At 40.2% G+C, this 26578-nt stretch overlaps 1 protein-coding gene across 22 annotated transcripts in view; it reads left to right on the top strand.

Moving 5' to 3' along the window:
- The first annotated feature begins 5638 nt into the window (after positions 1–5638).
- Positions 5639–26578, top strand: part of NF1 (neurofibromin 1) — a 240137-nt gene continuing 219197 nt past the window's right edge. For 15 of the 22 annotated variants that reach the window (XM_070562638.1, XM_070562637.1, XM_070562634.1 and 12 more), the window contains exon 1: positions 5678–6170. In XM_070562638.1, the coding sequence (XP_070418739.1) occupies positions 6111–6170 (60 nt within the window). In that variant the 5' untranslated portion in view covers positions 5678–6110. Of the gene's footprint in view, positions 6171–24371; positions 24455–26578 lie in introns of all 22 variants that reach the window. The other 7 variants (XM_070562642.1, XM_070562641.1, XM_070562627.1 and 4 more) reach the window with 4 other exon arrangements.

The raw sequence follows: 26578 nt of genomic DNA, 5'->3' as shown, positions 1-26578 counted from the left end.
TATTCTTCTCTGCCCCTCGTTGTGTAATAGCAGCTCGACTGCTTCCTGATGGTCAGGCTCAATCATCCCTGCAGAGATGGTGACTCCTTTCCCTGCTTGCTGGTGTCTTAGTATAAGCAGCCCAAAGTGGCTAGGAGGCAGCCATAACTTAAGGTTTAATGGTGCTATTGCTGTGCCCCCTGGTGAAAGTGTTCCTCCTTTGGGAACCGGGATTGCTAGACCTGCAGAGCCCAGAGTTGGGATGGGAAGCACAAATTCCCCAGGTGGATCACTGGGGATGATGTTAAGCAGGGCCACTCCTTCTACCTCTTAGCTTCTGGATCCACGAATTCTACCTACTGGAGACATAGCACTATACATGGTCATTGGTTAGGGTGCATTCTTTGTCCCGGAGGATGGTGCCCCATCCTGTCAGGGTATCATCTTTAAGCTGGTCCTCGGTTATACTTTCAAAGGGCCACTCCATTGCCCTATTGGGCCAGCCGTTTCTGGCTATTGTGGTATGATATAGGACCAATTGACATTATGGTCTTGTGCTTACTGCTGCACACACCTCTTTTGCTGCAGAGAGGTTTCTTTGGCCCAATGCTACGTTATATAGGATTCTGTATCAGGGGATCAAATATTCTGTAGGCCCTTAGACAGTGGTGCTGGCTAAAAAACAAAACAAAACTCTGTGGGCAGGAAAAACAAACCCATAACCAGAATGTGTGTCTATAACAGTCAAGACAAATTACTTTTCCTTCCAGAGTAGAAGAAGTCAACTCACCATCAGCTGGCTGGTTGGTTTCCTTGAGGGATGATGGTGCCATAGCAGGGACTCAGGTTCAGTCTCTCTTGCTAGCAGTTGTGCACTTGATGGCATCAGTAGCTAGATCACCCTTGGTAAGTGGGAGCCCATGCTGTTGGACCCAGGTATAATCTCCATCCTTGCCACAGTGGCTACCCTGTACATGCATTCTAATCTCTGCCATTCTCCCAGGGAATTCAGGTTTTCAGAAATTTAGAATCCTGGCTACACTGATGGGGTAATTTTGGAAGCATCCACTTGCCCTTCCCCACTAGGACGGCTCTTACCCTACAGGCCAAGAAACTAATGGGGGGCTTCTGCCAACTGCCAAGTATGTCTATGCTAATTATATTTAGGAAGGACCAGAGGACTCATTATTATATATTCTTGCTAGGAACCTAGTCTTCTTTAGTTATTAGGTTCTGGGTCTGAAAATTGGCTGAGGTCCAGAAACCCGGCAAAAGATTGTGACTTTTTACTGGGGCAGGTTCCCTCAGCCTCCTCCTCACCCATCCTTGAGTTTCGAAAGGTGTACACATTGCAGCCTGTTTGGCTGCCCATCTCAGCCTCCTCTAGGCATACAGTGTTCTATTAACTGTCTCCCCTGCTCTCTGTGAGTCACGTCCCCTTGGTTGCCACTTGAATCTTGACACTCGTAACAATGCCGCTTAATCTCGCTTCTGCTGGGTAAGTGCTACCACTTGGTCTCTATTTCTTCAAGATCCTATCAGGCCTACTGCTATCAGAGAGCCTAGCTCTCTAACAATATCTTCTACCATCAGCCCTGGCCCACAGAGGAGAGCCAACACTGAGCATCTGAGTGATGCTAATGTCCTTCCACTAGCATACTCCGTATTGCTTGTGATAAATGGCAGAGTGTAGTCAGCAGGTGGGATGGACATAATATATCCACTCTGGTATGCCCCCTTCTCTGAGTCTTTTGCTTCCGTCTATTGTCTGCCATGGCAGCTCTGGCCTTTCTAGTTTGCCAAGTGTGGGCTATTGCTTTCTCCAAGCTTCCTAGAGCTATCCTAGCAACCTGTTAGCACTATCTCCTGGGGTCCTTGCCAGGATGTCAATATTGTAGTATGGGAGCATGCTCATGTCAATATACTCTCCCTCCCTCCCCAGTTCAGCACACTGGGGGCCCATTTGCATACATACACTCCCGGCTCCTGCAGGTATATATATGTTAGCCAGCTCCTTTAGTTCCTTTAGGGTATAGTGCCTCTCCTCCTTTGGCAGTTCCAGCATTTCCTCAGTGGGGTTATTCTGTAACTTGACCTTAGTTATTGGAGTGGGAGACAGGAGGAAAGGTGCAGGTAGATCTTAAGGAGCGTTATGTGTTGTCCTGCAAGGTAGACATGTCTTCATTTTCAAACAAGGGGAGTGGGGGCGCTTCTGCAAACCCAGAGTGTTCAGGGTGATGTGGAGTTTTAAGGTTTTTCAGTGTGTTGACCCAGATGCCCCATCCGAAAGGTCAGGATCCCACTTCTTCCCAACCACAGTCCTGACCTTGGTGTAACAGACTTGCCAGAACTGAGACTTCAACCTTTTTGGAGTTCTACTACTCTTATAATCAAGTCCTGGGCCTAATCCTCAGCGTTTTCTGATCCCAACCAACACCCCCGCCCCTTCATTTATATGCTGCTAAGGAGGCACTGTAGCTTTCATCCTTAGCCTTCAGTTGGTGACTAATCACCCTCAACTTCTCATTGTCTTTCTCCAAAGTGTAGATTTACTCTATCAATAGTTATCCAATCCTATAGTTCTTGAATTGCTATTTTCCCCATATTTTAAAAATGCCTGATAGATTGCATCTCCCGTGCATTCTTGCTCCAGTGTCACATCCTATCCACCCATGCCATTACTGCCGTGAAAGTTCTAACAGTTGTACTGCTCCAGCATGCCAGGGCCTATCAGGGCTTCACCTGGGGGCCTCACTGCCAGCTGGCCAGCGGGGGATTCAGCTCCACTGGATCAGACCACACTCAGGGGACTAATTGGTTTCATTCAGATTCTCTGGAAAACCAACTCTGAGATTGAGATTTGCTAGCGGGAAATTTATTAGGTAATACCCTTGGGATCAACATTGTGTGGGAGTGAAAGGAGTAGGATTGAGCAGAAAGAGAAGTTGAACGAAAGGCAGTCACAGCAAAGACCTGAGCTGATCCCTTCACGGGGCTCTGGATAAGGGAGAGCCCTTTGGGAAGGTCCCACCCTGAGGCCTGCATCTGCCAGTCATTTACCAGTCATCCACCAGTGCTGGCCACTAACACTCCCAGCACCTGGGGAAACGGGTGCCTCAGTCCTGAGGAGTCCTATGCTCCTTGGTATGCTGGAGGTGGGGGCGAGCGGATAGAATGGAGGGAATGCCACTGGAACAAGACACTTGAAGAAAAAATTGGCAGAGGTTGTTGCCTGACCCAACACCAGAGGATGAGTGAAAGAGATGCATTTAAAACTATACCAGACACCAATAGTTCCCCTAAAGACTCTTGCTTTGGACAGTGCAGAATGGGGGATGTTAGGACACAAATCAAATTCTACTCTACTCTGAAGCCCATGTCTTTCCACGAGACCAGAGCTAGTCAAACTGGTGCTCCGTGGGCTAAATTCAGATAGCAGCTGTATTTTGTTTGGCTGCACAGTGTTTTAAAAAATGTGAATTGGCTGCCACTATGTAAAAATTGGAAGAATTTATGTGTAAGTTCAGATCTCTGGCTTCTCTTGAGTGACCAGATCTAGCAACACTGTATCAACATTCCTGCACAGGGGTAATTGACTGGAGTTGAGTGACAGCTGCTCCTTTAAGAGGGGGGCGCGGATATGTTCCTTAGTGCACCATAGTTTTCATGCAGTACTTTCTTTGGCATTTTTGTTTAGAATTCCTGCTATACAATGCATGGTGTATATAATAAGCGTTTGGGTACTAAATATTGGTTTAGCAGAATTGAATGAATTTAACTGGAGAGGAAGTTGGAGTGAAGTCTAGATCTCCAAGTGTAATGAGTGGCTTGACACTCAAAGGAGGCAACAGGATGGCAAATGCAGGTTAGGATGAATTAATGGCATGCTGGCTGGGCCTCAGGAAAGCAAGAAGAGCAGAGGGCCACAGTCTGAAGTTTGGGTGTCTTACCGTAGAGTTAGAGAGGAATGGGGAATCAGTGGAACCAGAGAAGGAGAGAAAAGAGAAGCTCAGAGAGACCTCAGCCGTAGGATGCCACTGGAGGCAAGGGAGCAGGGAGTTTGGGCAGTCACATTGAGTCTAGCGAAGAAGCTGAGGGGACCAGACAGGCAAAAAGTCATGGCAACAAAAAAGTAACCAGGGACTTTCACAGGAAGTACGAGGAAAGGAAAGAAAGATTGTACGTCTGGAAGTTTAGCGTTGAAAGAGAGGCTTTGGGGCACTATTGGGGGGATGATTATGAACTTTTGCAAGGGTTCTAATTGGAAAAGTCATAGACAGACATTCATTTAATATTCATCCTTTTTTTCAACATTGTCACCATCATTTCTGACATCATCTAAAAGAAATTACTCAGTATTCATCCTCAAAGAGTGGACTAAAGAACTATCCAGACTCTGTCTTCTTGTTCTAGCAAAATGAAATATTAATTAATTTAATATGTGTTTTGGACAATCACCAGTCAGCAGAGATTGAAAACTTCTCTCACAGATATATTTCTCTATATATGCGCTGCTGGCTTTGTGGATTTTCTGTGGTAAAATTACACTTTGGGTTTCACTCTGCCTTGTCACCCGGTTAGTATCCCTGTATGTGGCCTAAGTGGCTGTTATTTAGTCTGTGCTCAGAATGTGTAAACTCACGCTTACATGAGCCTAAGTAAAGGCTATTAAGGAAGATCAACTTAAAAATAACGCATTCCGAGGTTCGTGTCGGATATAGATAGATCACCCATTGTTTTAGATGTAATCCTCTTCCTGGAAAACTGGCATAAACCAATTCCACATGAAATCATTCAACTTTGGTCTTGGGGGTATACAGAATGCCGTTGTTTCAGGAGAGCCACCGTCTGTCTTCATTGTCTTTGGGGTCAAATCACCCGGGTTTGCTTCCTGCCTCTGCCACCTACCAACTCTGTGACTTCGGGCAAATCACCGAACCTCTTGTGACCCAGCCTCATCAGTTAGATGAGGGTAATGATACCTATTGGAAAGGCTCGTTGAAAGATTTAAATGAGATGATGAATATGTTGAATCAATAATGTATGCAAAGCCCTTCAAGGCTTTTGGAGGACGGTGAAACCTGAACCTTTCTATTATCAACTGTGCAAAAGTTTTGTTAAGTTGGGTGCCTATCAGTTCACCAGAGGAAGTCTGGACTGGGATTCCGGAATTTAAGTACTTTGACTGCCACTGGGTCTAGTAGCATTGGGATTTAAGAGAACGCTAAAAAAAAAAAAAAAAAAAAAAATCACTGAATCTCTCTTGGCCTTACTTTTTCCTGTTTCTCAGCAGTCTATAGCAGCTACGAAGGACCTGAAAACCTGGGATTGCGTGCCTTGTATTGTGAGAACTTAAGGCAGAGAGGGACTCTGCACAGCCTCCACCAGAGAAGCAGCGGCACAGAGCGGCGCGCCAGGGAGAAGCGCTAGCCCCGGGGCGCCCTAACTTCCAACCCGGGGAGCAATCCAAACCCGGAGGCCTGCGGGGGAGGGGGAGCCCGAGGTGGCGGTGGGGATGGGAGCGGATGCTCCCGGGGCGGCTCGGACTCTCGCCCGCTGAACCCAGAGCCGGAGTCTAGGTGAGCCGGGCGGGGAGGAGGGACGCGCGCCTCGCGGCCCGGAGGACTTAGGTGACGTCACCTCCAGGAGGACTCGCTTTTTCATTAATGAAACCGGCCGGCGCGGGCGCATGCGCGGCAGGGCCCCTGCCCTCTCGCTTCCCCCTCCCCTTTCCCAGCCGCGCTCTCAATCTCGAGCTCGCTCGCTCTCCCTCTCCCCGGGCCGTGGAAAGGATCCCACTTCCGGTGGGGTGTCATGGCGGCGTCTCGGACTGTGATGGCTGTGGGGAGACGGCGCTAGTGGGGAGAGCGACCAAGAGGCCCCCTCCCCTCCCCGGGTCCCCCTCCCCCGCCCCCCTCCCCCCAGCCTCCTCGCCGACGCCCCCTTCCCCTCTCCCCCTCCCGGCTCGGCGCAGGCCCCCCATCCCCACCCCCGTGGGAACGCTGGGCGCCCGCACTCCTCAGCCCCTCTCCTCGCCTCTGCCCTCACCTCAGCCCCCGCTCCCCGCCCTCCTCCCGGCCCTGGGCGCCGGCCGACCCGTGCCTCCGCCGCCCCCCAGCCGCGGGGCGGACATGGCCGCGCACAGGCCGGTGGAATGGGTCCAGGCCGTGGTCAGCCGCTTCGACGAGCAGGTAACGGGCCCGCGGCCGGCGGGCGGTGGGAGCGGGTGGGGTGGGGGCGGGGGCGGAGTGGGTGAGGGGAGGAAGGAGCCGCCGCCTCCCCCGCGGCCCCCGCGCGCCCGGGAGGAAAGGACGAGGGAATAAGTGGGGGTGGCCTGGGGGGAGGTGCGCGGAGGGAGGGGACGGCGGGCAGCTCGGGGTCCCCTTCCCTCCCAAGTTGGGGGGTGGGGCCTGTCCCTGACCACCCCTCCGACCCTCCATCCCCTTTATCCCGGCCCTTCCGCTGGCTAATGGGGATGAGTGACCGGGGGGCGCTTTCAGGGGCTCTCCATCTGGATTTAATCATCCCCCCACCCTTACTTTTTTTTTTTTTTTTGAACGGAGGTGGGTAACACTTAGGGGTTTCCTCTTGCCTCTGGGGACCTCCTCCCTGGGGGTGAGTGACTGAAGGAACTCTCAGGCCCATTTTGTGTACCCCCAATAGGAGAACGATCACATCCCGCCCCTCCCCCAGTTTCTTCAGCTTCCTCTCTTGGAGGGGGAAGAGTAGAAGGAGGCAGGGAAAGCGCAGGTTTTCCTACTTTCTGCTCCATCGTCTCAGCCTGCCCCAGCTCCAAGTGCACACACACTGCACATCTTTTTGATGCCCCATACGGGCGTCCCCCCATATCCTGATGACACAGGACTGGCTCTTACACTGCCGGTTGCAGTGGAAACCGTGGTTCTTGTTCCCTCCTGCTCCTGAAATATTTCCCCCCTTTTTGCTGCTTTGATAGTGGCAGTTTCTCCCTTTATTTTGCCAGAGGTCTGAGAATGTGAATGTTGCTTTCTTGAGTGAGAATCTTGGGAGCTGAGGGGAGAAGGATGAAAGGAAAGTGGGAAACTGCATCTGAGCCACTGAGAACAGAGAGCAAAGACAGCTGGGATGTGGTCCTGGAACCGATCGCTCTGCTAGTGTTTTGTTGTTGTCGTTTTTAACTCTCACCTCTTGGTTGACAAGAGAACTTTCATTGAGAATATTTGGGATGGGGAAGAAAAAAGTTTCATAGCTTGGGGAGGTGACTTTGTATTCCCTGAGCTTCACACACTAAATCCTGGGGCTGATCAGAATGAATGCACACGTAGCTTTTGGTCAGTGGGAATTGGTTTTAACTTTGTGTTGCTGTAGGTGGTTGGGGATGGTTTAAAGGGATGCGTTTTGTGGCTGTAGTGTGGGCTTCCTGTGATGAGGAACTGTTTAAGAATGAGTCAATCTATTTTGTTTTCTGGATATAATCATAAAACTGATTATGGGGGCTGAATAGAGGGAAGAGAAGGGCTCCTCTTCTGTTTGATCCATGCACATTTCCTTACAGGACTCAGTGTTTCTGACCTGCCTGAAAGGTATTTGGGAATAGGCAGAGGAATTCAGAAGATACTACATAGATACAATAGAATTACAAGGATGTCGGAGACTGAAGGAGTTGTTTCTCTCATCTTTCTGCTTCCAGACCAACACGCATCTAAACCAACTACACCCAGTTTAGTTGGAGGAAGTAAAATGTTACTGCATATATTGGATTGTATTATTGATAGAGCATTAGATTTAAAACTTGATAGAGAAGACTTTCTCTGTGTGACTTTAAAAGAGGATTTGAAAGGCACATGGAAGAACCCCAGAGCTGAACCTTGTGGACAGCATAATCTGCATCCAGGAATTTGAAGGACTCGTACCATAATTGTTGTTCCCAATTAAAACACATTTTTTTCTGGTTAATTTTTTATCTGTATTTTTTCACTTCTTACCTGTTGATCTCTAGGCTTATCTGCCACATAGGAAAAGATAGTTCTCTAAATTTTAAAAGAGAAATGATTTTGATTACATGTGCAGTAATGCAAGTAAATGTTTCCTTCTTTTTACCCCCTGTGTTAAAAGACCTTAGTCTTTGTTGTTTGCTTTGTTATATATATTATGGGATCAAACTTACAACCATCTGTTAAAAATTAAGGACGTAAAAGTTTTAAACAGAAGCATTTTTTATATATTATGTTATAATTAAGAGAAAGTTATAGGACAAAAAATTCCTCACGTTTTTCTCTTGCAAGGATAAGGCCACTGACTTTGAGATATGAAAGTATAGGGATTGTTGGTGTTTAACATAAGGTACTTATATACATTAATTTATTATAGGAGTAATAAATGTGTAATTCAAGTCAGAGTTCACTTTGAGGTTGGAAAGTGAGAAAACTGAGGCACAGAGAGGTTAAATGACTTTCTAAGGTCACATAGCAGACCTAATAAGAGCCTCAGTATGAAAAGTATTGAATGCTGGACAAGTAGGGATACTTTTTCTGATATGTATCTCACAGGACTTGTTTTAATAATCCATTAGGTATAGTTAAGAGAGACAAGTTTACATTCTTATTGAGGGGAGAGAAAGCCGTGCATGTAGTGAGAGAGATTCATTGAAGAGTCTTACACATTTTAACTATTTCTAAAAGTTTTAAATTTTGGATATATTGTCTATACTTTGTTTCACTGGGTCCAGGGGGGTCAAGCTGCTTCTTTGTATTGCAGCTAAGACATGTGTAGTGGAGCCAGAGAGCATGTGCGTGTTTAAAGATGGCAACTCTGTTTATGATTAAATTGATGTTTTGGTTGGACTTCTAATATTTGTGGTGATTAAAGCAGAAATGCATTACTAGCCACTGCTGATTACATATCGTACTCTGATGGGTATGGCTCAGCAACTTGGTGCAGTAGACCCAGTTAAAAGAAGTGGTAGTGTTCCATCTTGACACTTTGAGCTCAAGTCCTTGTTTCCAAGTGGGTAAAATAAAATTCCTGTAACCTGTTAGTATTGCACCTAAACCTAATATTTATGGCCTAAATTGAATGTCTTACCAATTTAAAAAGTAATTACCTGCTTGATTAGGGAAATAGCAGTTGCAAAGGTGGACAGCCAGAGCTAAATGTATCAGTTATATCTTCTGCTTTTCCTTGACCTGCCTTTATGGTGTTGGATAGTAAGTTTCTAAATTGAAATTTGCAAATTTTAGGTGTCTAGCTTTAAATTGTAGCTCATTAGTTTACTTAACAAGTTAGAGAAGCTTCTTACATGCCCCACCTAGCTCTGTTTGCCCCACCAGTCTCTGTGGGGCTTTGTTTCTGAAAGGGAGTAAAGGAAAACTGTGGTCATTTGAAGGTTTTTTTTTTTTTTTAATTAAAAAATTTTTTTAAAGAAATTGAAAAAAGGTGTCCCCAAATGATTTGTTGTAAATATATTCATTTAACCACTTATATTTTCCATATCTGGTCAAAGAAAAACAGTCTAAAGCCAAAAAAAATCATTTTTAAAAACATGGAGAATAAACTCTGATTTTTGTTTTGTAATGATAGCATATTGATGGTTGTAAGTTGAATGCTATTGAGAATGTCCTTTGAATATGTGGTGTAAAACTCATATATAAACTGATGGGCAAGTGTCTTTGAAGTTACAATCCACATGTTAATTGGCTAAATAGATAGATTTGTAAAACTTTGAAGCTGTTTTGGACTTAAAAAAGAATCTCCTAGCCCTGTTCTTAAAGCCTGGTCTACCATTTTTATAGGGCCTTATAAGTAGTTGAAAATGAATACTCTTTTGGTTAGGGGTCTTTTATGGTGAGTGGAAAAAATACTTATTTTTTATTCTGGAGCTCATCTTTTAAAAATGTTTCTTCCTACTGGTCCTCAGTGAGTTCCCTGTGGTCCTTTACTCTCCTCCCCCCATTATCTAGCATCTAATTTAGTCTTTTTTTATGTGAGTTCCTTCCTTTTCACCTTCAAACTCACTAAGGTTTCTTTTCTCTTAAACGTTTACTTTGTCCTGTAGCTTTCTCTCTGTGGATCAATCTTTTTCCTCCTTTTGTTGCTAGATACCTGCTGTCTGGGCTGTTTGTCCACCTGTTTCTTTTATAATTCTCTGAAAACTAGCTTCTGCCTCTGCTTTCCTTCTGGATTGCCGCCTTCTTGAAAGTGAGTCCTTCTGGCAAAACATAGTGGTTTTTGCTCAACTGTAATGCCACTGCGGTGTTCCATTACTCTTTGAAACCAGTCTCCTCTAATTCCCAAGACACAGTATTGTCTTGTATGTATGCTTGCAGATCCTTATATATTGATGTTCTCATCGACCCTTGGACAGATATGCTTTCTCTGTCATTCCATGCTGCCCATCACTGAACTGGAGCTTTTAAACAGGGGTCTAAATTTTGTTCTATTTACTGCCTCTGTCTTTGTGCTAGCCATTAGATCTCTATGGATCCTAGATTTCCTCATCTGTTGGAAAAGAATTGACTAGAAAAATCTCTGAGGTTCTCTTTCTAGTTTAGATATTCGATGATTTTAATATTTTAACAGCTTCTCCCTGTGCCACAACAGTCAGTTGGGAGCTGAACCCACTTAATTTACCAAAGAATTTCTCATTATGCCTCAGCATGCACCTATGATCCAGGAGGATTGGCTCAGTCTCTTCTGTATGTTTCATGCTTATTCCTGCTTCTCTGCCTTTGTTTATGCCCGTCCCAGCCTGAAAGCTTTCGTTCCTCCTTTGTGCTTTTCTAATGCGTGTCCATCCTTCAGTGTCTGGCTCAAGCTTCATTTTCCCACAAAATCCTTTTAAGACTAAACTAACAGCAATCTCACCTGTTGGTGTGCTTGTCACTTGGGGTTCTGCAGAACCACCCTGTAAAGTTTCTCCCCTCAGGAGGGTTGGTGGAACACAGCTTAGCATTGTTTTCTTTTCTCTTATCTTTTTATCAAATGGAGTATAAACTTTGTGAAAAGCAAGAAGCCTCTGTTAGAATTCTCTTATAGTCACCCCAATGCCCAGCACCGTTATGAGTGCACAGTGCATTATTGATGGGATGTTTTTCATATGACTCCTGGTTGAAAGGTAGACTGGCTAAAAGGAGTGGTAATTTTTGCTTTGTTTTAAACATAAATAATGAAATTTTAATTTAGTGTTTATAATAGCCTATGTCTTATAAGTTAGTGATATTTTAACTAGGAAGAGGTTTTTTTAAAAAAAAAAAAAAGCTTTAAGGAGGAACTTGTATGTATTTATATTTCCTCCTGTAGAGCTAACATGTTTTTGAATCAAGTTTCAGATCTGATTAACTACTTTTGAGATCTTGGATTTGTCACTTGCTTTTATTTGTAAGTCTCTACATAAGGAAATTTTTTGCAATGCTTGGGTAGGCTAATGAACATGAAACACTTTGAAAAGTCTGAAATTATTCAAATGTAAGATTTATACATGTTCTTTACAGCTTACTGATTATCGGGTTTTCACAATAATAAATAAGGGAGATTACCTAGTATCTGGATATTCCACTCGTTTGTACCTTGGCCGACATGTGTCTAACTTTAGCATTCATTGACAAATACTTAGGGTACTGAGAGCATCCTTATGTAATATATCATGGATGTCCATAATCGATCTGTTTTTTTGCTTTATCATCTAATTTGTGGTATACGTGTTATATGGCTCTTCAAGTTTGGAAGTGTAATAGAAAAATGTCAAAAGGTGTTGTGTGAATTGGGCCAACGATATTGTTATATTTGATTTTAAATATTACTACACTTCTTTTTATTTGACTTTTTGACCAATAGGAAAGTAGATTCTTAAATATGCTTCCTGTTTTCTTTGTTTGTTTTGATATGTTTAGCATGGAGAATTTTGTCCTTAAAGGAAAGGTTAGTGATATAACACAGTAGTAAACATGCATCATTTTTGCATCTTTGTTCTTTAAAATACTCAGACTGCTATAAGACATTTTTGTTTTAGCCTTCAAATTTGATGTTATGGGGCTCTGTATACTTTATATTGTTGCATTATAATAACATGCTTTTAAGGATGAGCAATGTATTAAGTAAAAACATGTGTTTCTTAGGCCTCAGTCTGTTCTTATTGGGGGTTTTGTGTGTGTCTGTGTATAAGACAAGACACAGGAGATATAGGAAGACTCATTTTTTAAAGGAAGTTTAAGGAAGAGGATGTTGTATAGAAGAAGTAGAAGAGGAGGTTTGTGGTCAGCTTAAACTGTTAAAAGGCTTGGAATCGCTACTCAAGACGAATATGGCCATCTTAAGCTCGCTCTTTGCAGAGGATTGACTTGTATTTATAAAAGCATTGTCTTATTTCATCTGACGTCTTTTAGAATGTCTCATTTTTCTTGGGGGTGGAGAGGGAATGATGAGACAAAGTTTGTTTTGACTTTGAAGAACAGAAAAGTTAAAGTGTTTTACATTGTAGACACTGTGAATTAGATTTAAGGGTTCAGCAATTTGTAAATTTCTCTGTCATACTATGTGATAGAGCCTTCAGTAAACAGAGCAGTCTGAGAGGTTGTGGGGAAGAAAATTTTAACATTGTAGAACATAGGTAACTGGAGTTGATAGTGCCCTCATTAAAGTTTCCTGAGGTGCCTGCAGTAGGCTACATATTTGCCCACTTCAGATGTTAGGTGCCTGTGATATGTAGTTATATTGTTTGGTTCTCTGAGAGTAGCTTTTGAGCCATTGACTATATCATCGAAAGAGCTTCTGTTGAGACAAGAAAGCCGCAAGCTAATATGGAATCCCATTCCAATATAATGAAGAATTGAGATTATCCTTTAAAACTTTACATATTTTTACTATAAATGGTACTAATTCCTTTGTAGTAGCAATAACTTGAGGTGCAAACTTCCAGATTGCATATTTTCTTTAAACCACAGCCTGGCACTCGTTTGGTTTGGCTTAGGGTTGCCACTACAGTCTACAAGCTGTTGCCTGCCTCTATTCATATTTTATAGCTTTGACTGTGTTATCCTATTGAATTTCAGGAACTTACTTAACTTTTCCTGATGAAATCTTTCTCCCTGCTACTTCACATTCCCCAAGCAGAGTGGTGTCTCTAGTGCAAGAGGCATGAAGTTAATGTAGTAAGTATCAGGACTTTTAGAAATTTACTTTAAAGGACTTTCATTTACCTTATTTTTAATCATAGTTTTATACCCATAGTGACCTCTCGGGTAATTATGGCTCATAACAGTCTCAAGTGCCCCTTTTCTGTTTAATTATTGATGGCTTTTTTGGGGGTAGCCCTCATTGTAATTTGGGCATGAGAGAATAACTCTTACCACCTCGAATTTGTGATGGCAGTATACTATGTAGCAAGAGAAAGAGCTTTTGACTGGACAACTTTGGCCTTGGGCAAGTCATTTGACCTCTCTGAACTTCAGTTTTCTGTTTTCATCTGTAAAATGGAGATGATACCTGCCCTGCTCACATCCTAGGCTTGTTTAGTGTCTTAGGTATGAATCTTTTACATGAAAGGAAGCTGTAAATAGTCATAAAAGCGTATTACTGTGATTATCATTTTGTGCAGTATTTTTCTCTCTCTTCTTTAGTTTGGTGATTATTATTTCCACTCTGTGAGAAAAAATAAAACTAGAGAGGCAAAGCAACTTGTTCACAATCATATGACAGGTAATTAATTGAGTTTAAACTAGAGTGTGGGTGTCTTAATCCTTAGAGCAGTAACTTTTCAATAAATAGAGCTTTACAAAAAAAAGGTCTAAATTTTATAAACAGCACAAATATGTAAAGTGAGGAATGTATTATTGCTTCTTCAAAGATGAGATGTTACATTTTCCCTATTGTGTTCATATGAGAGTATCTAGAAATCTTTTTTGGTTGGTCATGTGTTAGAAATAGGCATAAGTTTTAAACATTATATCCCTCAGCGCATTATTTATCTTTCTTTTCACCGTACTGAAGCTTCCCTGGCAGTTAGGAGAAGTTGAAACTTGCCCCCCTTTTATTTAGTTATATAAATTGTATTATACTAACTGCAGATTTTTAAATGAGGAGAGTTGAATTCTGACAGAGAATGGAATTTGTGAGAATATCAACAGGAATATCCAATTATAAATATGGGATTATGTATTGACGTTATTCTTTTATGTTAACATTTCATAGTCCACTTTTGTAAAGTTGGTTTTCATACTCTAAGAACATTCCACTGAGGTTTGATTAAATTTGGGGCAGCCTTTTAAACTTTGGTAGTATTTGAGTGCCTTATCCTATTGGATTCCTGGGTATTTCTGGTTTTCTTTTTCTTTTTTTTACTTGTTTTGTGTACGTTTCCAGCTTTTGCCCCCCCAGAACAACTCTCAAATCATTCGTCTTGTCTTTTGGAGTGTCTTTCCAAATCTGCCGTCTTTACCAGTGCCTCTCACTTCTGTCCCAGCTCAGGGCTGGGAAAATGTTTTCCCTTTATGCTCCAGGCAAGTCTTCTTCCTTTAGGGTAGTGGACTGAGGGGGGGTGGGAAAGAAGCATTTGTATTTCCTGTTATGTTTCGGGTTTGGCCTCTGATAACTGAATTTGCAGTAGGGAATGGGAAAGAGGAGGTTTTGTTGTGGTCAAATGTTGGCACAAAGATCAGTGAAGACCTGTGTTCTGGTTTCTGCCCTGACATGAACTACCTTTGCGACGTTCTGTAAATCTCCTAAATTCTGAGCTGTTTCATTATCTGTAAAACAGGAGAAATATGATCTGACAGGCCAAAACTTTTATAATTCCTAAAACGGATTGATTTTTGTTTCACTTTTTAGAGTCAGTCTTCTGAAAAAAACAATTCCAGTCACTAACAGATCCTTAGTTAGAAGGAATCTGACATTATTTAAATCTACTTCTGCTCTTATAGCCCTGACAGATGATTGTCCCACCTCTCCTTGGACATTTATTTAAAAAAAAAATACAGTGGTAGTTCGTGTTCATTGTAGAAATATGGAAATGCAGCAAAATCACAAAAAAATCAATAAAAGTCATTTATAATACCATGACTCAGATGGAACCACAGTTAAAATTTTGATGTATGTAGTTAAGTGTGTTGATTCTGAAATCAGACACCCTGGGTTTGAATTCCTGGGCTCCGGCTTTGCCACTGCTTACTAGCCCTTGGCCATGTTACTTAACTTCTTGAAGCTTCAGTTTCTTCGCTTGTAAAAGAAGGTCAATAATATTACCTACTTCACAGAGGTGGTTGTGAGATTTAAATTAGGAAACATATGTAAAGCGTGTGACACAGTTTCTGGCACATAGAAGGAGCCCAGTAAATGTTAGCTGCTGTTATTATTGTTAGGTTGTTGGAATTGAATGAGATACATTGTTTTATAATCTGCTGTTTTAACAGTATAATGTGAGTGTTTGCCCATATGATTATATTTTCTTTTGTATGATTTAAAAATTTTAAGGGATTATATGTAATTTTTATTTTTTATTAATATTTTAAAAATAAATTTTGAATTTTCTATGCTGAGCATTGTTTTTATCATCAGAAGAGCAATCAGTAACAAAGTCAATACATGGTACTTTATAAAATATGACTAGACTGTATTAATGTAAGAAATTACAGTCTCAATTTCTAGCAATGGAAGGTTAACGTAAGAGTAGGATCTGAGTGAGGTGAATATAGTAAGATGATTAAAGTGTAAGAGCTTGTTACGGTGCATTCAGCTGTCTAGGTGAGAGGGGACCATGACATGCCCACAAGAGCAGTCTCCTTGACACATCTATTGGTTTAGAGTTTTCAAGGATGGTTGTATGGTTGGACCACACAAAATTTAACCAGTCCCGTTAAAGGCTAGGTTAAATCCTTCTTTTTTTCTTGTCTGTTAGAAATAATATCATGATATGCAATCTTATTTTGCCGTCTGGGTGACCAGGGATGCTACATCTCAAGGAAACCCATTCCATTAGTAGAACTGTAATAGAAACTCTTCCCTTAAATTGAACCTTATCTGTCTTATTTGATCAGTAAACGTTTAAGTGCCTACTATTTATGGTAGATGCTGAGCATTGTGGTAAATGCTGGAGAAATAAAGACAAGACATGGCTCTTGGTCCCAAGGAACCCAAAGTCTAGTAAGGGAGAAAGACAATAAGAAAATTATGGTAAATATTATGATAGATGCATAAAGTATAATGGGAGTGTATAAGAAGAGCACTTAATTTAGATTGGTGGTTGGAGAGAACTTGTCAGAGAAGATGAAGCCTGAACTGAGTTGTGACTCTTGTAGGGTCATTCTTGTATGCCGTACTAAAATGTTTAAACTCTCTTTTGAAGGCCTTGAGCGAATATAATTTCATCTAATGGCTTATCTTTTAGTGGGAGAGGTTGAAGAATATAATAAAGGGAAGTGATGGAATGAGGAACCGTAGGAGGTAGAAGAAGATAGGGATCTAAATTCAGGTGGTGAAATTAGAGCTTGAGATGATACAGAAGAAAAGAATGGGTTTGATTTATAATAGCTGTTGAGGTAAATGAGAGAGTGAGTGCAGTTTAGGGACATGTAGCAATATCGGGCAGTATCAAGGACTCAGCTAAATTTGGAGACCATATCTTTATTATGGTCATAGTCACTAGAAATGGGGAGGTCAAGGGAGGTTAAGGACCAGTTGTTGGATAGCTGGTCCACCTAGACTTTGAAGTCACCTAGATTAGGGTTTCCAGATTTAGCAAATAGAAATATAGAATGCCCAGTTAAATGTGAATTTCAGATAAACAGTGAATAAATGTTTAGTGTAAATATTTCTCAAATATTGCATGGCATATACTTATACTAAAAAAATCGCTCATGTTTATCTGAAATTCAACTTTAATTGGGAGTCCTGTATTTTGTCAGAGAACACTAAGCTATGTGAGACCCAGGTGCTGGTGGATGTGAGGTGGAGGAGAAACTGAGCCAGGAGCCAAATTGTTTTGGTGGTGGGGGAAAATATCTAGAGAATTGGTAGGCGACTGTGACAAGGTTTGTTAGTGAGTAGCACGTGCACGGTTCCTGAGCCCTAAGGAAGAGTGGCAAGAGTAGCAAAGTTTGGCATTTGGCCTCCTTAAGTCTTCTAGTGTCCTCTATAACTTTGCAGAGTAGGTTTGTCCCTTTACTTTAAAAATATTTGAAGACAGAGGTTAAGTATTCCTTGTTTGTTTTTTCTTTTCAGGAAAAATACTATGCATTCAACCATTTCTCATAGGACATATTTTCAAGACATTTTACCATTCTGGTTGTTTTCCTGTTGGTGCTATGGTGGTCAATACTCAGGCATACCATTTTTCATCCTTACTTTCAGTATTTTTGTACGTGAGAGTGTTATGTGAGATTTAAAAAAAGGCTTAAAAAATGCTGAGCTGCAGGTACACTATATTTTTGGTATTCATCTGATTACCACTATAGTAAACCTATCAAAGAATGTTAATTGTCATGTATGTACATGTGTTATTTTTTGTTTTATTATGAAAAGTTTTAAACATATACAAAAATAGAGAGATGATTATAAATGAATCCCCATGTACCCATTACCCAGCTTGTACTCAATTTTATTTCATCCATACTCCTACCCATTCTCTGCTCAGCACCTCTCCATTGTTTTGAAGCAATCCCACTTATCATATTTGAGCATGGCTTATTCTTAACTCATGCTGGCTTTAAGAGCTGTGTGATATAAAAACAGTACTCAGTTAGGAATCAGAAGACTTGAGTTTGAGGCCTAATTTTCTACTGAGGAATGAGTTAACCTGGGCAAGTCAAGCAATCTGAGCCCTAGATTCCTAATATTTTGAAGAGTGTGTGTGGGTTCAGGAGGGGACATAATCCTACCTGCCCATTTTCACAGGGTTCTGTGCCAATCAAAGATAGGAGGTAATATATCTGAGGGTACTTTGTAAACTTGCTTTATGCAAGTAAGGTTTCATTAGTAAATGCTGCTGTTTTCTATAAGTGCTTAAAAGCCATCCGCATAATAATCAGTCTTAGAATTATCTGGATGTTGACATTAAATTAAGTCCATAGTACTGAAATCACCTTTTTACCTCGACCCACCCGTGTTTTGACAGTTGGGGCAACATTTTCTCATTCCCAGCCAGCACCTTTCTGTTTTTCACGAGCTCTCAAAGTTTGCTGACAGCATTTCCCTTATCATCTTTCCAAGTTTCTATCTGTATCCTTGGATTAGTTCCTGCAGACTTGCAGTCAGATAAAGCAGGTGGGTGGAGTCTTTATGCTTTATCTAAGAGTTCTGGTCATTCTCAACAATGCTCTTTTTCAGACTTGAAGATCATTTTGTTTTCTGCCAGAACAATCAGGAGTAAAATTGAATTGGATAGTTCTGCTTTTAATCTCCTATTGGTATTATACCAAATACTCTAACTAGTGGTTCTTGTCCTTCCTTCCTCTTCCTCTTGATCGTAATATATTTTTAAAAGCCTTTAAATATTTATTTTAACATTTTATCTTTAAAATCTTTAGTTATTCTGACTTTTAACTGTTTTTATAGTCTTCTGTCAATTTGTCTATTTATGTAGTATATGTTCTTTCTTAAATGTCCTTATCATTACTGAGCTCTAGGGGAGGGGAGTAAAGAACAACTGGTACAGGCACATTGGTTTCTTTAGAAATGCCAGCTTTACCAAATCACTTAAGACTCTTCTTAAAAGTATAGATTTCCTGGCCCCACTGAACATCTACAACTTGTAGAGGTATGGACAATGGATTGTCCTTCAAAAAATCTCCCTAGGTCATTTTGATGTAAAGCTGGGTTTGTGAATCACTGCTGTATGATATGCAGGGAGACTGCAGCTTCTGGGTAGTGTTTAGTAGGTATAGTCATCTATACCACTGCAACAAGTAGAAAAAAACTGGATGCACTTTAAAAATCATATTTTAAAAAATATTAGAGGGCTGTAGAAGTAATAATGACTAGATGAATTGAAATTTGAGGGATAGAAGAAGTGAGACATTTGTGATTCTGGACATAGACTGAAGAAGAAAGATGAACCAGAGATGAACTGAATCTTGCTAAAACTGCAGCATAGCCCTGACACAGTTCAATTCCTGAATGGATTGAAACGATCATCTTCTCTCATCCCTTTTGCTTAATAGAGTAAATGGAGAACCCTCACTGGGAAGATATATTCTGGAGTTTCTGAGGTTCTTTCATTTACGATATCCAGCATACAATGAACAATTTCTAAACATTTGAAAAGGCAGGAACCTTTGATCCATAATCAAGAAGAAAAATAAACTATAGAATTAGACCCATGTTTAATTGAAATCAGCAGACAAGAACTTTAAAATAACTGTATGCTAAAGGAAATACAGGAAAAGATGGACAAAATGGGTGAAAAGTTGGAGAATTTCCATAGAGAGTTGGAATCTATAGGAATTAAATATATCCTAGCAATCAAAATCATAACATCGGTTGCTTAAGGTCATTCATTTATATGTTAATTAGAAAACTTTGGTGCAGGACTCTAGGACCTTGTTCCATCCCTTGCCCTACTCTTCATTTTTCAAAAAAACCTCCAGAAAACAAAGGGAAAACATGTCAATTGAATATATACTATTTAAGTTCCATGAGAGCAGGGACTATGTCTTGTTCACTGCTGTAGTCCTGGGGCTTAGTACAGTGCCTGGCACATTAAAAACAAAACAAAAACCCACAACAACAAAAAGCCCACAGTATCTGAAATTAGTTATTCATTGGGTGGATTTAATAGCAGACTGTACACACCAAGGACAAGATTAAAGAACTTGTGGACAAGTCAATGGAAAATATCCAGTTTGAACCACAGGGAGAAAAAAGAATGGAAAAAGTGGGACAGAACCTAAGAGAGATGTGTACCACTCATAAGTCAAATAATGTGTAATTGGAGACCAAGAAGTAGAGGAGATTAGCATGGGAGCAAATATTTGAAGAGAGAATGGTAAGACATTTTCCAAAACTGATGAAAGATATTAACCCACAGATTCAAGTAGCTTAGCAAACTTCTAGAAGGATGAATAAAAAGAAAAGTACACTTAGGCATGTCTTAATGGAACTGTTGAAAACTAGAGACAAAGAGAACTCTTAAAAGCAACCAGAAGGAGAAAAAAGACACATCACAGGCATACCTTGTTTTAGTGCGCTTTGCTTTATTGCATTTTGCAGCTATTGCATTCTTTTTTTTTTTTTTTTGAGGAAGATTAGCCCTGAACTAACATCTGCTGCCAATCCTCCTCTTTTTGCTGAGGAAGACTGGCCCTGAGCTAACATCCATACCCATCTTCCTCTACTTTATATGTGGGACGCCTACCACAGCATGGCATGGCAAGTGGTGCCATGTTCTCACCTGGGATCTGAACCGGCGAACCCCAGGCTGCCAAAGTGGAATGTGCAAACGTAACAGCTGCACCACTGGGCCGGCCCCAGATACTGCGTTTTTTACAAGACCCTCCACCAGCAAAAAGATTATGACTTGCTGAAAGCTCAGATGATGGTTAGCCTTTTTTAGCAACAAAGTATTTTTTAATTAAGATATGTACATTTTCTTTTAGACATAATGCTATTGCACACTTAATAGACTACAGTATAGTGTGAAAATAACTTTTAAATGCACTGGGAAACCAAAAAATTCCTGGGACTTGCTTTGTTGTGATAATTGCTTTCTTGTGGTGGTCTGGAACTGAACCTGCGGTATCTCCAAGGTATGCCTGTACTTTTGAGGGAACAATAATGTATCTGATGGCTGACTTTTGAACACAACTGTGGAAACTGGGGAATAATGGAAAGACATTTTTAAAGTGTTGAAAGAAAAAACTGCTAAGTTAGAATTTCATTCCCAGCAGAAATATCCTTCAGAAATGAAGGTGAAATAAAGACATTTTTAGACAAAGAAAAGGTGAGAGAATTAATCACCAGCAGACCTGCTCTGTAAGAATTACTAAGGAAGTTCTTTAGGCAGAAGGGAAATGTCTCAAGTGGAAGGCTGAAAATATAGGAAATAACAAACAGCACCTAATTGGGTGTAATATGAGTAAATGTACACCCAATATGAATAAATATAGAAAACTATTGCCTCTTCTTTTTCCCTGCTCTAAGGTACTTTACTGGAACTTTTTAGGAACTTTGTTTTAGGAATTTTATTTTTTATTCTAGAATAATAGACTTTCTACAGCTTTGTTAAGGCAAATTTGCCACACAATAAACAAACTGTGCCTATTTAAAAATGTACAATTTGATGAGTTTTGATATACTTGTAAGCCTGTGATAACATCACTACAGTCAAGATAATGAACATATATACCACCCAAAAAAGTTTCCTCCAGCCCTCATAATCCGTTCCTACCTCCATCTCATCCCTGGGCAACCACTGAGCTGTTTTTGCTCATTGGGTATATCACAAATTGTTTATTTATTCACCTGTTGATAGATATTTGGGTTGCTCCAGGTTTTAGCTATTACACATCAAGCTTGTCTTGAAGCTTCATACACAACTTTGTGTGGACATATACTTTCATTTCTCTTGTGTGTATATGAGGGAATGGAATGGCTGGGTCATATGGTGGGTGTGCGTTTAACTTTTTAAGAAGCTGCCAGTCATTATTTTCCAAAGTGATTGTACCATTTTACAACAGTATATGAGAGTTCCAGTTGCTCCACATCCCTACCAACACTTATTTTCCTTTTAAAAAGTTTTAATTATAGCCATCCTAGTGGGTGTGAAGTGGTATATCATTATGGTTTTCATTTGCCTTTCTTTAATGATTGATGATATTGAGCATCTTTTCATGTGCTTATTTGCTATCTGAATATTTTCTTTAATGAAGTGTATGTTCAAATCTTTTGCCCAGTTTTTAAAAATTGGAGGGGCTTTTTTGTATTTGTGAGGTTGTTTGGCCCTGAGCTAACACCTTGCCAGTCTTCCTGTATTTTGTATGTCGGATACTACTACAGTGTGGCTTGATGAGTGGTGTGTAGGTCTGCGTCTGGAATCCGAACCTGCAAATCCCAGGCCACTGAAGCAGACTGTGCCAACTTAACAACTATGCCACCGGGCTGGCCCCCAAATTGGAGGTTTTTTATTATTGAGCTTTAAGAGTTTGTAACGTATGCTGAATACAAGTCCTTTATGAGATATGTGGTATGCAAATATTTTCTCCCAGTTTCTCGCTTGTTTTTTTGTTTCCTCATTTTGGAAGCAAATGTCTTTAATTTTACTGCAGTCCAATTTATCAATTTTTCTAAAAAGAACATGTTTTGATGGTTTATCTAAGAAAGCTTTGTCTAATTCAAGGTCACAGATTTTCCTCCAAGTTTTCTAGAAACTTTATTATTTTAGGTTTTACACTTAGGCCTGTGACTCATTTTTAGTTAGTTTTTGTACTTGGTATGATTCTATATGCCTCTTGTTTTGCCAATCCACATAGTCTTGATTATTGTACTTTATAGTAAAATTTGAAATCAGGTATTGTAAATCCTCCAGCTTTGTCGCTCTTTCTCAAGATTGTTTTAGCTGGTGTAGGTACTTTGCGTGTCCATGTACAGTTTAGGATCAGTTTGTCAATTTCCGTAAAACCTATTTTGATAGGGATTGTGTTGAACCTGTAGACCAGTTTTGGGAGGACTGCCATTTTAACAGGTATTATTTTTTAATTTCAGTTTTTGATTGTTGCTAATATATAGAAGTGCATTGATTTTTGTTTATTGATCTTGTTTGTTTTTAATGAGGCCATAGGGTTTGTGTTTTTCAAAGGACAATTTTGATTGTATCTCACAGAAGTCAGCTGAACATATTTGGCAGTCTAGTTCTCTGCTTGACCTCTAGAAACTCGAATAAATGTAGGGAGTCCTGTTATTAGATTGTGCAGAAAAATTCAGCTGGGGTGATGCTGACAGGAACAAGAAGCAAACAGGAAGAATCAAGTCCTTTGTCCCTCCTACAGTCTTACCGTGACTCTTTAGTGTCCCTTTGGCAGAGCCTTAACAAGGGGCCAGCTGGCAAAGGAGAACTGTAGTTTGCACAGTAACCTCACCATCAGAAAACAAAGTACAGAAGGATAGGTGTGAAGATGAGAAGACAACTTAGCAATTGGCACAGGCCACCCCTTTGGCTGCTGAGCAGCCATACGTGCCTTTACACAGATATTTGATCTTGTTTTCAGAAGACACTATGCTTTTGCCTAAGATGGAAGTCTTCTTTGTAAAAATGAAGACGTCTTTACCCTCTTCCCAAATTGAGGAGCAAAGTCTCAAAATTCATTGTATCCATTTCTGGGTGACATTCACACTATCCATTTTTAGGCTATGTTAATTATGCCTCAAATTCATACTCCTTCTGAATATTCTGCTACTTAAAGACTAAATTGTAAAGTTAACTTTTACTAATAAAATTTGTATAACATTGAGAAGAAGAAAGAAGAAATTGGTTTGTACACTCATGCAAAATCCTCTATAATAACCAAAGAAGAAAATATGTATAACTGCTATAGACCTTGCTTTGTTAACTAGTTGAGAGATTATCATTCATCTTTAAAACTTTTCTCTGTTGCCCATTCCATGTTTCCTTTGCCCTCATTCAGGACCTCAGCTGGTGGGGTAACCCAAACCTTCATTAGTGAGGAACATGAGAGTCCTCAGTGGTCCTGCTTTGTGTGCGTATTTTCCATTGACTTTTACTATTATACATGTATGAGAGGTATCTCATAGAATGCTCGGGGTTCCAGACAGCCCTCCCTGTCCCCCTTATATAGCTTTGGTCCAGTATCTCTTAGGTAACCCAGATGAATTAACATCAGCTAGTAGAATGACCCTCTTATTTGCCTGTTGATTTATTGTAGTGGCTCTCAACTGAGGTCACTTTTGCCTCCCAGGGGACATTTGGCAATGTCTAGAGGTATTTTTACTTCACTGACTTGGGGGCAGTGTTGCTACTGGCATCTAGTAGGTAGAAGTTAGAGATTCTGCCAAGCATCTTAGAATGCACAGAACAGGCCTCAACAGCAAAGCGTTATCAAGTTCAAAATGTCAGTGGTGCTGAGGGTGAGAAATCCTGATTTAATGTCACAGAGCTATGTGATCATGAACCAGTTTCAACTTCCCAATTCAGTGGAACCTGGTGGAATCATTCTTTCCTTAGGAACCAAGGCCTCAAAACCAGCAGATATCAAAGTTGTAGGTACTGGAAGCAAAAATTCCGTTAATAAGGTTTTTAGGGATAATAGTGAGAGAAACCAATTCTACCTACACCCCTTGATTCTCAGACATATGTATTCTGGCTGTGGGAAAGACAACATTTTATCTTGGTTGTTCGTTCAAAGCATGTACTTGAGGATTTGGTCTCCGACTAGCGTTGTAACTGAGTCTCCAGCGGGCCTTTCTATTATTCTTAGATCAGCTGCTTCCGTGTGGTAGCGTGTGTGGTGAGACCAGTGAATTCCAAGACCCACAAGCCCATTTCTGTACTTCTTCTGCTGTAAGATAAGTTCCTTGTTTTAATTTTCTTGAAGGGGGACTGTTGGCTCAAATATCTAATATCACTTGCCTTGTGTTCTTAAATCGTTGTCTACTTAGGAATCAAAAGAGCCTTTGCACCTCTAATTTAATTTGTGTATTAGTTTTCAGATAAATTGAAGATTATTATGTAAAGTGTATATTTTGTAATATCAACTGATTTTTCTTTCTGATTGACTATAATGAAATCATTTTGGCATGGGGAGAAAATAGTTACAAGTAGACTAGTAGTTCATCTCAATGTGAAGTCAATAGGACTTAAGCCTGGAAGCTGAGTATCTATTGGCTTTATCCTCCTCTTCATGATGTTTCCAAGTTTATTTTAAACTGTATCTTTCTCTTTTTATGAATGAAATTCTCTTTCATTCAGCCTGATGGTAACAAACGGCCATTAGTACATGACTAAATAGCTCAGGCTTCTGGCTTGAACTAAGTTAAGTTGTAAACTAAGCACGGTGGCAGGTGCTTGAACTGTGATTTGAAAAGCCTCTTCCTTCCCTGGAATGAGTTTAGGATTGTTTTAAATGTCATGTTACAACTAGCACACAGAATCTTTGCCATTCGAGAACGGTTTTCTCAGCCTCAGGAAGGAGGTGAAGCCTGGGTTGGAATCTCCACTGACTGTGCTGACTCTACTTCTGCAATTTTTAATTTAATAAAATTTACAATTTGTGAATTATGCTAGAATATTTTGTTAATATGTTCTTAAAAATTTGGATCCCAAAGGTAGACATCATCCACATGTAGTTGTGCCTGTTTGGACCCTGCTATTTGGACGTCCATTTTCATTTTTAACATCAACTGCATTATTCTTCACACAACCAGAAAAAGGGATGATTCAGAAATTCGGTTGATGGGCTTCTTAAAGAATTGTATTTGGAACGTAATTTTCACAGTTGAATATAATTTAAATATTAGCCAAAATGATGACCTGAAGGCAGATTGTTTTGGTAGGTCAGTGCTACCTTGGAGTTCTGGGGCTGCCAGTGCTGTTTAAGTACTTGTAAAATGTCGAATAATTTAAAACTTACAGAAAAGTTGCAACAGTTGTATAAAAAGTCCCATATATCCTTGACCCAGATGTACCAGTTGTTTATATTTTGCTCCATTTGTTTTGTGTTTTATTATTCATTCTCTCTCTCTGTCCATATGTGTGTGTGTGTATGGAGGATGCATTTGACAGGAAGTTGTAGGCATCATGTTCCTTTACTCCTAAATATTTGTGTGTCTTAAGAATAAGGAAAGACCTCTCTTACTTAACTAGAGTACAATTATCAAAGTCAGGAAACTTGACATTGATAACAATACTTTTCTCTTTAATACATGGTCTGTATTCAAGTTTGTCAGTAGCAATTGCCCGAATAATTCACGTACTTTTAAAATTTATTTTGTTTATACAAACTTCCTGTATTTTAATAGTGATTTTTGAAGTGGTACTTTTTTTTTCTTCTTTCTTCTTTGGGCTTCATGTGTGGGAATTAATATTTAGTACTGTAAACTCTACATAAGTTGTATACTATGTTTCTCATGCTTATGTGTAACCTAAGTCCAGACTGGTGTGCTAGGCTCCAACACTTAAGCATACTTTGGGCAGTCTTTTTGGAACATATTTTACTTAGATGTTTTTGGGAAAAATTTTTAAATTTAAACAAATATGGCTATATTATAGGATAGAATGCAAAATTTGCATTGCTTTTTAAGATAGAACATGAGATTTCTAAGAAGTCATTTACCTCCCAATAACTGAGAGTCAGAATCAGGCCAAATTGACTTTAGGTAGGGGAAGTATCTCCCTTTAAGATTAGGCTGGTGAAGCCTAGGCATTTGGCCATTTAAAAAAAATTTAACATTTGAAGTTCTTAAATCAACAGTTTTAGGGAAAATCATGACAATTTTAAAATAAAAATAAAACATAGTGATCATGTTGATGTTTGTGAGAGGAATGATACCATATGCAATATTTCATCAGTGTCTCTGTCCAGCCCCGTAACGGATACCTTGAGTTTAGTGTAGGTCAACTTCTGCACTATTCTTTTACTTACTTTTTATTTCTGTTGAATTAGAAAATCATAACTTGTGAATATTG

The sequence above is a fragment of the Equus przewalskii genome, chromosome 10, assembly GCF_037783145.1.
Source record: "Equus przewalskii isolate Varuska chromosome 10, EquPr2, whole genome shotgun sequence".
NCBI classification, from domain to species: Eukaryota; Metazoa; Chordata; class Mammalia; order Perissodactyla; family Equidae; genus Equus; species Equus przewalskii.
Note: the sequence above shows the minus strand (reverse complement) of the source record. Positions and strands in the feature narration are given on the sequence as shown.